The 10,980-nt window shown below is 40.8% G+C and overlaps 1 protein-coding gene across 1 annotated transcript in view; it reads right to left on the bottom strand.

Annotated features, from left to right (window-relative positions):
• The window catches only part of VNN1 (vanin 1), a 38,385-nt gene extending 29,614 nt beyond the window's left edge, over positions 1 to 8,771 (bottom strand). Inside the window, exons 1-2 of the mRNA XM_017879593.1 lie at positions 8,457 to 8,771; positions 6,336 to 6,466 (exon numbers count right to left, since the gene is read on the bottom strand). Of these exons, the coding sequence (XP_017735082.1) occupies positions 6,336 to 6,466; positions 8,457 to 8,666 (341 nt within the window). The 5' untranslated portion in view covers positions 8,667 to 8,771. The remainder of the gene's footprint in view (positions 1 to 6,335; positions 6,467 to 8,456) is intronic.
• Between the last annotated feature and the right edge of the window lie 2,209 nt (positions 8,772 to 10,980).

Raw genomic sequence — 10,980 nt, forward strand, 5'->3', positions numbered from 1 at the left:
AAAAAAAAAAAAAAAAAAAAAAAAAAAGAAATTGAAGAGGACACAAAACATGGAAAGATATTCCATGTTCATGGATTGGAAGAATCAATATTATTAAAATGCCCATATTATCCAAAGCATTCTACAGATTCAGTGCAATCTCCATCAAAATACCAATGACATTCTTCACAGAAATAGAAAAAGAATTCTAAAATTTATGTGGAACCACAGAAGATCCAGAATAGCCAAAGCCATCGTGAGCAAAAAGAAAAAAATTGGAGAAATCACATTACCTGACTTTAAATTATACTACAGAACTCTAGTAACCAAAACAGCATGGTACTGGCATAAAAATGGACACATAGACCAATAAAACAGAATAGAGAACCCACAAATAAATCTAAACATCTACAGTGAACTCATTTTCAACAAAGATGCCAAGAGCATATATTGGGAAAAGGATAGTCTCTTCAATAAATGGTGCAGGAAAACTAGATATCCACAGACAGAAGAATGAAAGTAGACCCCTATCTCTCACCATATAAATAAAAATGAACTATAGATTTAAATATTTGACCTCAAACTATGAAACTACTGAAAGAAAACTTTGGGGAAACTCTCCAGGACATTGGTCTGAACAAAGATTTCTTGAGTAATACCTCACAGGCACAGGCAACCAAAGCAAAAATCGACAAATGGAATCACATGAAGGTAAAAAGTTTCTGCATAGCAGGGGAAACTATCAAGAAAGTTAAGAGACAACCCACAGAATGGGATAAAATATTTGCAAACTACCCATCTGACAAGGGATTAATAACCAGAATATATAAGGAGCTAAAACAACTCTATAGGAAAAAAATCAAATAATCCAATTCAAAAATGGGCAAACGATTTGAATAGACATTTCTCAAAAGAAGTTATACAAATGGCAGACAGGCATATGAAAAGGTGTTCAACATCACTGATTATCAGAAAAAAATGCAAATCAACAGGGCGCGGTGGCTCACGCCTGTAATCCCAGCACTCTGGGAGGCCTAGGCGGGCGGATCACCTGAATTCAGAGTTCGAGACCAGTCTGGCCAACATGGTGGAGCCCCTGTCTCTATTCAAAATACAAAAATTAGCCGGGTGTAGTGGCGGGCGCCTGTAATCCCAGCTACTCGGGAGGCTGAGGCAGAAGAATCGCTTGAACCCGGGAGGCAGAGGTTGCAGTGAGCTGAGATCGTACCAATTGCACTCCAGCATGGGTGGCAAGAGTGAGGCTCAGTCTCAAAAAAAAAAAAAAAAGAAAGTAAAGAAAGCAAATTAGGCCGGGCGCGGTGGCTCAAGCCTGTAATCCCAGCACTTTGGGAGGCCGAGACGGGTGAATCACGAGGTCAGGAGTTCGAGACCATCCTGGCTAACACGGTGAAACCCCGTCTCTACTAAAAAATACAAAAAGCTAGCCGGGCGAGGTGGCTGGCGCCTGTAGTCCCAGCTACTTGGGAGGCTGAGGCAGGAGAATGGCGTAAACCCGGGAGGCGGAGCTTGCAGTGAGCTGAGATCGTACCAATTGCACTCCAGCATGGGTGGCAAGAGTGAGGCTCAGTCTCAAAAAAAAAAAAAAAAAAAAGCAAATCAAATCAAAACTACAGTTATATCATCTTGCACTGATTCAAATTGCTGGTGAGGATGTGGAGAAAAGGGAACCCTCATATGCTGTTAGTGGAAATGTAAATTAGTACAATCACTGTGGAGAACAGTTTGGAGGTTTCTCAAAACACTAAAAATGGAGTTACCATATGATCCAGCAATCTCACTGCTGGGTATATACCCCTCAAAAAGGAAATCGGTACATAGAAAAGATATCTGCACTTTCATGTTCATTGCAACTCTGTTCACATAGCCAAAATTTGGAAACAACCATGTGATACACGTACAGAATAAAGTACTATGCAGCCACAAAAAGAATGAGATCCAGTTATTTGCAACAATATGAATGGAACTGGAGATAATTAGGTTATGTGAAATAACATAAGTTAGGCACAGAAAGACAAACATCACATGTTCTCACTTATTTGTGGGATCTAAAAATCAAACAATTGAACCCATGGAGATAGAGATAGAGAATAGAAAGATGGTTACCAGAGGCTATGAAGGATAGTTAGGGGAGGGGTGGGGAGAAAGTGAGATTAATGGGTACAAAAAAAATAGTTAAAATGAATGAATAAGGTCTAGTATTCGATAGCACAACAGGGTGACTATAATCAATAATAATTGTACTTTTTAAAATACCTAAAAGAGTATAATTGAATGGTTAGTAATACAAAGGATAAATGCTAGAGGGGATGGAAACCCCATTCTTCATGATGTGATTATTACCATTGCATGCCTGTGTACAAACATCAAAACGTCTCGTGTACCCTGTAAATATATACATCTACTATGTACCCATGAAAGTTAAGAATAAAATAATTAACAAAAAAAGTTGAATAATTCATCTTTAAGTTAGGTTATTAGACATAGTTTGTCACTGAAGAAATATGCAAGCTTTCTTCTATGATGCAATGGAAATGTTTGAACAAAATTGTATTTCTCTTAGCTGCTCGGAAACTCTTAGAACTATACTTAATATCCAATTGTAATGAGCAGCTCTTTACCATGATGCCTCGTAACAACTGCTTCCTCTATTCATATGGTTTCTACTTTGTTGTTAAGACTAAACTATCCTATTTTTAATTATATTAGATATAATTAGAGACTTCAAATCCTTCTGGAATGATATAACATATAAATGCTAAATAAATTAATTAAATAAAAAAGAAGAGTGATGAGAGCCTGTTCCTTTAACACTCAGTCTAAGAGGTGATGTGGTCCCAAAAGTTTGGTGACTATGAGAAGAGGAAGCAATCGACTCTGTGCATACTTCAAACATACTCAGTAGGATGAGATCTGATTCTATGAGAGCAGGAAAGGATATTGAGTCCTCCCTTTCTCTCACATCCTACATCCAGTCTTTCAGCAAAACCTGCCAGTGCTACTTTCAGCCTTTATTCGGAATCTGTCCACTTCTCAATACCTAAACGTCTACCATCTCTTGATCTCAGACACCATCATCTCTCTGCCAAAATTATCACAACAGCTTTTTAACTGTCCTCTGCTTCTTTGGTGACCTATACCCTGGAACTTATTCTCTACATTGCACTCCTCCTACCCTTCTGCCTCTATTTCCTTCTTTTCTCCTCTTCTGTCACATCACTGTAACCACACTAACCCTTTTTCTGTTCTATAGGTTAGACACATACTCTGACCACAGGATCTTGCAATTTAGAATTCCCTCAGCCTGGAATGCACTTTTCTCGGGTACTCATATGATCTGTCACCTCATTTCTTTCAGGTCTTTACTAAAATCTCACTGTGATGCCCTCTGATGACCTTTTAAAAATTTCAGCCCCATGCTTGCCACCCTATTCACCTTCCCCACTTTATTTTTTCCATAACATTTACTTCCACCTCATATCATAGATAGGTAAACAGATGAAAGATACCTATACAGATAGATAGATGATAGATAGATAATTATCTTTTTAAAAAATTTATTACCTCCCCACACTAGAGTATAAATTTCAAGAGGACAGGAATTTTTAATCTGTTTTGTTCACTTCATTGCCAAGAACAATGTCTAGACATAACAGGTAGTCAAAAAAAAATTACAGAGTTAATAAATTAAGGCAGCTGGACGTGATGGCTCATACCTGTAATCCCAGCACTTTGGGAGGCCGAGCAGGTGGATCACTTGAGGCCGGGGATTCAAGACCAGCCTGGCCAACATGGTGAAACCCATCTCTACTGAAAATACGAAAAACTAGCTGGGTGTTGTGGCTCACACCTGTCATCCTCAGGAGGCTGAGGCACGAGAATTGCTTGGACCTGGAGGATAGAGGTTGCAGTGAGCTGAGATCATGCCACTGCACTCCAGCCTGGGTGACACAGAGTCTCTCTCTCCAAAAAAAAAAAAAAAAAAAAAAAAGTAGAGTAAGTGAGAGAATTAAGGAGGCAAGAAATTCAGACATCATTAGTTGATGGAAAACATAAAGGGGCAACCGGGTTCCTTGAAATGAAGTGAATGGGACATCCTTGTGGGGATGTTCAGGAGGCCCTTGGAGATGAGGTTGTAGGGAAAGGCCATTCAGAAATAAGTCAATTCAGTTCATAGTGGAAGTGATAATAGAGTGCTTGCCTTCTAGAAACTAAAACACTGACATATGACATGATTAAATAATAAATAATTATGATACAATTAAATAAGAATAGAGTACATGATTATGATAAATAACTCTGGAATTTGTCAAAATCCATCTTATCAAAATCAAGGTGTCTCTGGAAGTAGTTTTTGTGGGTTTGTTTGTTTGTTTGTTTGTTTTTTGAGACAGAGTCTAGCTCTGTCACCCAGACTGGAGTGCAGTGCCACTATCTTGGCTTACTGCAACCTCTGCCTCCCAGGTTCAAGCAGTTCTCCCTGCCTCAGCCTCCCAAGTAGCTGAGATTATAGGTGCCCACTACTGCGCCCCATTAATTTTTGTATTTTTGGTAGCGATGGGGTTTTGCCAAATTGGCCAGACTGGTCTCGAACTCCTGACCTCAGGTGATCCTCCCGTCTTGGCCTCCCAAAGTGCTGGAATTACAGGTGTGAGCCATTGCACCCAGCCAGTTTCTGTGTTTTTTTTCTATTATAATTATTATACTTTAAGTTCTGAGATACATGTGCAGAACGTGCAGGTTTGTTACATAGGTATATATGTAGCATGGTGGTTTCCTGTACCCATCAACCCCTCATTTACATTAGGTATTTCTCCTAATGTTATCCTTCTCCTTGCCCCACCCCTGACAGGCCACTGGTGTGTGATGTTCCCTCCTGTGTCCATGTGTCTCTCATTGTTCACAACTCCCACCTATTGAGTGAGAACATGCAGTGTTTAGTTTTCTGTTCCTGTGTTAGTTTGCGAAGAATGGATGGTTTCCAGCTTTCATCATGTCCCTGCAAAGGACATGAACTCATCCTTTTATATGGCTGCATAGTGTTCCGTGGTGTTATGTGCCACGTTTTCTTTATCCAGTCTGCCATTGATGGGCATTTGGGTTGGTTCCAAGTCTTTGCTCTTGTGAATAGTGCCGCAGCAAACATACATGTGCATGTGTCTTTATAGTAGAATGATTTATGATCCTTTGGTATATACCCAGTAATGGGATTGCTGGGTCAAATGGTATTTCTTGTTCTAGATCCTTAAGGAATTGCCACACTGTCTTCCACAATGGTTGAACCAATTTATACTCCCACCAACAGTTTAAAAACTTTCCTCTTTCTCCACATCCTCTCTGGCATCTGTTGTTTACTTTTTAACGATCACCATTCTAACTGGCGTTGTGTGGTTTTGAGAATAGTTCCAAAAGAGGAATTCCTAAAACAATTTTAGCCATGTGTATTCAGAAAGAAGTATGTGAACCGACATGATTTTCTTAGGTGTATAAGATGTTGGTTTCTTTACATTAAAATTAATAGTGCTGCTTTCATCATACGTAATATCTCTTTAGACCTGACTTAAACCACTTACAATCCTGACATATTATTACCTCTTAGGTTACAATCAGCTTACACTTTAAGGATTTTACTACATTAACCTCACCAGCTGTCTTATCAATGAGAAAGGAAAACTGTTAATCTTAAACCGATGTGACTCTATTTTGCCATTTACTCATACAGTTTTCAAATCACAGACCCACACAGGGAAATATTTTCCTATTCACTGGTGAGGAGTCAGAGACCAGAGATGTTCACATTGAATGTGATGATTTCTTTCTTTTCTTTTTTTCTTTTTTTGAGACTGAGTCTCGCTCTGTCGCCCAGGCTGGAGTGAGGTGGCGCTATCTCGGCTCACTGCAAGCTCCGCCTCCTGAGTTCACGCCATTCTCCTGCCTCAGCCTCCTGAATAGCTGGGACTACAGGTGCCCACCATCACACCTGGATAATTTTTGTATTTTTTTAGTAGAGATGGGGTTTCACCGTGTTAGCCAGGATGGTCTCGATCTCCTGACCTCGTGATCTACCCACCTTGGTCTCCCAAAGTGCTGGAATTACAGGCGTGAGCCACCGCGTCCAGCCCAAATGTGATGATTTCTCAGCTACCTTCTAGCTCTGATTTCTGTGACTTCGTAATTCATATTTACTCTCCCAGTAAATATACCCATAGTAGATGAAAAATAAGCTATACTGAAACTTAAGAGTTGATCGTGGATCTATGCAATGATCATCAACAAAGTTTTCCCAGGTAAATCAAGTTGATATTCACTAGTGAAGTTTTCACAAGTTGTTTCTTTACCTGTTAGGATTATTACAGGGAATCCAGTTTACTTCAGGGTCTGGGATGTCCTCCAAGTATGGATAGAGGGAGTCCCTGTTGAAGTTCCAGCCATAAATACCATCTTCTGGAGTCACAATAATACGCGCACCCTGTTCAAAATGCACCTTAATCAAAAAGGGGACCTGCAAAAGGAGCTGAGGAACTGAGTGGCAGAGTAACAACTATTTGGGCTTCCCCCCACGCCCCTTAAATCTTATTTTGTTTTCTATATTTTTATAATTTATTTTCTTTTCCAAAGCATTTTAATTTCCTTTTTTTTTTTTTTTAGTGCATTGTTGTTTCTTTTCATTTTTATTTTCTTTCCTTTATTTCTAATTTTAGATTCAGAGGGTACATATGCAGGTTTGTTACATGGATATGTTACATAATGGTGAGGTTTGGGCTTCTAGTGGACCATTTTCTCTCCCTCTTTTTTTTTTTGAGATGGAGTTTTGCTCTTGTTGCCCAGGCTGGAGTGCAATGGCACTATCTCGGCTCACCACAACCTCCACCTCCCGGGTTCAAGCGATTCTCCTGCCTCAGCCTCATAAGTAGCTAGGATCACAGGTACCCGCCACCACGCCTGGCTAATTTTTGTATTTTTAGTAGAGATGGGGTCTCTCCACATTGATCAGGCTGGTCTTGAACTCCCGACCTCAGGTGATCCGCCCACCTCAGCCTCCCAAAGTGCTGGAATTACAGGCATGAGCCGCCGCACCCGACTTAGTCAAGCATTTTAATTTTCTAATCCTGCCATTGTTGTTTCCTATGGCAGTTGTTAACTATAAACCTAGCTTGTCCTGGAACCAAGCCTCTCCTTGAACTTTGGCTGATAATTGTGCCTGTGTCAGGACTGACTAATAAATGCTCTGTTTGTTTCCTCCTCTGCCCCAGCCTTCCCCTGCAAACATGATTCCTGCTTCTCAGAAAAAGAGGAGCCACAAACTGGTTACTTGAACTGTGCCATGCCTACAAGTGCTGCCTGAGCTAACCTAGGCACCTTCTGATTAGAGAGTCATCTTAAAAAGCTCTGTGACCTTTAAGGAAATAGTTGGACTAAGGGTGAAAAAGAACATCAGAACTCCTGATAACCTTTTAAATATTAGTATATGTAAGAATATAGGGCAGGCACAGTAACTCATGCCTGTAATGCCAGCACTATGGGAGCCCGAGGCGGGTGGATCACCTGAGGTCAGGAGTTCAAGTCCAGCCTGGGCAACATGGCAAAACGCCATCTCTACAAAAAATCCAAAACTTAGCTGGGCACAGTGGCACGCACCTGTGGTCCCAGCTACTCTGGAGGCTATAGTGGGAGAATCACCTGAGCCCGAGAAGTCCAGGCTGCAGTGAGCCGTGATCACACCACTACACTCCATCCTGGGTAACAGAGTGAAATCCTGTCTCAACAACAACACAAAAGAATATATATTTATGGATATATGTAATACACATTTATCCATGACTTTTATCACACTTCATATATCCCTGGTCTACACCTAATAGATTAATAGCTTTTAAAATAATATTCCTGTAAACCACAATTTATACTGTATGATTAACTTTAAACTGAAATCTTCACTCAACTTAAGGACTCACAATGCATTACATATACTTTTATCTTGTAATTAGAATGAAGTATGAAGTATATAATGCATGCTGGCAAGGAATTGAAAACTTAAGTTTGTTTTCAGATTATAAATTTATTCCAAAACCTGCAAACCCTTAATAGCACATGAGTACATGAAGGCCACTAATACTCTAAAAATAGCACCTGGTCCCTGACCCATTTATCCTCCATCCTCCATCTGTACCAGAAAAAGGGAACAAAGATGTTGAATTTATGGCCAGTTCCTCAAAGGTCTGCTGCTTCTTGATAATGAGCAAATTGTTCTTTTCTTAACTTTGTTCTTACTGTTAGGGTAGTGTCCTTGCTCTAATTTTGAGAGGAAAGTAGAATTCTAACTGCAAAATAAAGGTTCTTGGCTACTCTAATACATATGTCATCTAAAAGTGTAAAGGACCCTGACACCGGCCCTGTCTCCTAGGACCCCCTCCTTTCTCATAGAATCCAGTACACTGGAGAGATGGTAGAGATGGTACCTGCTGTGCTGCTGATATGATCGCTCCTTCCAAAATGTCCAGATTACGATTCATTAATGCCAAAGCCTCCTCACGAGACACTGGTGTTAGGGTGACATTGGGCAATATCACTGCATGTTCATAAACAGCTGCAGTGAAAGTGTCCTGGCAGCTGGTTCTTGAGACATAGAAAAGCAAAATTGCCACATAAGCCGGCAACTGAGTAGTCATGCTGAAGTCCAATGACTGCTGAAAAACAGAGCATGTCCTGGTATTTATAGAGAGAAGACACGTGGTGTCCAGAGTCAGTACCTTAAAAATAAACTATGGAAGTTAATTAAGAAAACTCCGCCGGGTGCGGTGGCTCAAGCCTGTAATCCCAGCACTTTGGGAGGCCGAGACGGGCGGATCACGAGGTCAGGAGATCGAAACCATCCTGGCTAACACGGTGAAACCCCGTCTCTACTAAAAATACAAAAAACTAGCCGGGCGAGGTGGCGGGCGCCTGTAGTCCCACGGGAGGCTGAGGCAGGAGAATGGCGTAAACCCGGGAGGCGGAGCTTGCAGTGAGCTGATATCCGACCACTGCACTCCAGCCTGGGCGACAGAGAGAGACTCCGTCTCAACAACAACAACAACAACAACAAAAAAGAAAACTCCATCTGTACCAGAAAAAGGGAACAAAGGTGCAATAAGGACCCTCCCTTATTGCAGTAATTTGTGAAGAGTAAATCAAGAACTGTATGTACATTATTTCACTAGGGTTGCTTAACAAAATACAATAAACTGGGTGGTGTAAAAAATTTATTGTTTCGCGGTTCTGGAGGCTAGGAGTCCCAGAGGAAGGTGTCAGCAGAGTTGGTTCCTCCTGAGGGCGGTGAGGGAAGGATGTGTTCCAGGCCTCTCTCTTTGACCCATAGATGTCTGCCTTCTCCCTGTGTCTCTTCATATGATATTCTCCCCATGTGTGTGTCTGTGTCCAAGTTTTCCCTTTTTATGAGGACACCACTCTCATCTTTAACATGGGGAAAAGGAAAATCCCAGCTCTAGCTTCTTTTATCATTGTTGTTGTTGTTTGTTTGTTTGTTGTTGTTGTTTTGAGATGGAGTTTCACTCTTGTCACCCAGGCTGCAGTGCAGTGGCACAATCTCAGCTCACTGCAACCTCCACCTCTCGGGTTCATGCAATTCTCCTGCCTCAGCCTCCCAAGTAGCTGGGATTACAGGTGCCTGCCACCATGCCCAGCTAATTTTTTGTATTTTTAGTTGAGACAGGGTTTTGCCATGTTGGGCAGGCTGGTCTCAAACTCCTGACCTCAGGTGATCCACCTGCTTTGGTTTTATGCCAACTAAGGGCAGAAGAAAAAAGTCAAGTGAAGGTCATAAACCCAGGGGTACAGGCCACTAAAAGACTGAGACTGAATCATAGGACCCATTAGATTTAGTGCCCACTGTACTCCAGTATAACTTCATCTTAATTAACTAGATCTGAAATGACCCTGTTTCCAAAAAAGATTACATTCTAAGATACTGGCAGTTAGGACTTCAACTTATAAATTTTTGGAATTCATGTATTTTGGAATGTCAGCACATAGACATTCAAATAATTTTAAAAATATATTATTATTTTCATGTGAATATTTCAGCTCTACACTGTGATTTACTTTTGTTTCCTCAAAATGGGGAAGCCAGGACAAAGAGGAATACAAAAGAGTTACTCATTTTCTATTGCTATATAACAAATTATCCCCAAATTCAGCAACTTCAAAAAGCAAACATACGTTATCTCCCACTTTCTGTGGGTCAGGAATCCGGGGGTGGTTTAGCTGGTGCCTCTGGCCCAAAGTCTCTTTCACAAGGCTGCAGTCAAGCAGCCGCCAAGGCTAGTTAGGTCAAGGCTTGACTCCAGGAGGATTCACTTCCAAGCTCCAAGTTCCCTCAAGTGGCTGACAGCAGGGCTCAGGTCCTCATTGGCTGTTGCCCAGAGACATGAGTTCCTAGTGATGCAAGCCTCACCACAGGGCAGCCAGCATTATGGTATCTGGATTCCCTTAGAGGAGAGATTCCCAGAGAGCAAGTGAACCCACTTGAGATGGAAGCCACGGATGCTTCGTAATGTAATCGGGGAAGCAACACTTCATCACTTTTGCTGTATTCTATCCAATAAAACATTAGGAACCAACTTTGAAGCTGCTTATCACAGAGGCAACAGAAGTGTACAAAGAATGAGAGTAAAAAAAATAAAATAAAATACTGAGAGCTGGGGAGGGAGATCCAGAGCGAGGAGAGGGAAATTATATGAAATAGAAAAACTGTTCGTAGATTTTGATATTGACTAAATTGGCAAATTTTGTTTCAGTTGTGCCTTAAGTGTAATATTTACAGAATTAGTGTTTATGTTTTTCCATTTTATTTTTAGATCTATTTGTCTTTGAATGGTATTTTTATAATTCAATATGCAAACACACATATCTAATTTTTTACTTTAGTAACTATAATGCATTTATTCTGCAATTGCCAAGGTAACCCAGAGGTTATGGTTGGCT

The sequence above is a fragment of the Rhinopithecus bieti genome, unplaced genomic scaffold, assembly GCF_001698545.2.
Source record: "Rhinopithecus bieti isolate Rb0 unplaced genomic scaffold, ASM169854v2 scaffold_10612, whole genome shotgun sequence".
In the NCBI taxonomy this organism is placed as follows: Eukaryota; Metazoa; Chordata; class Mammalia; order Primates; family Cercopithecidae; genus Rhinopithecus; species Rhinopithecus bieti.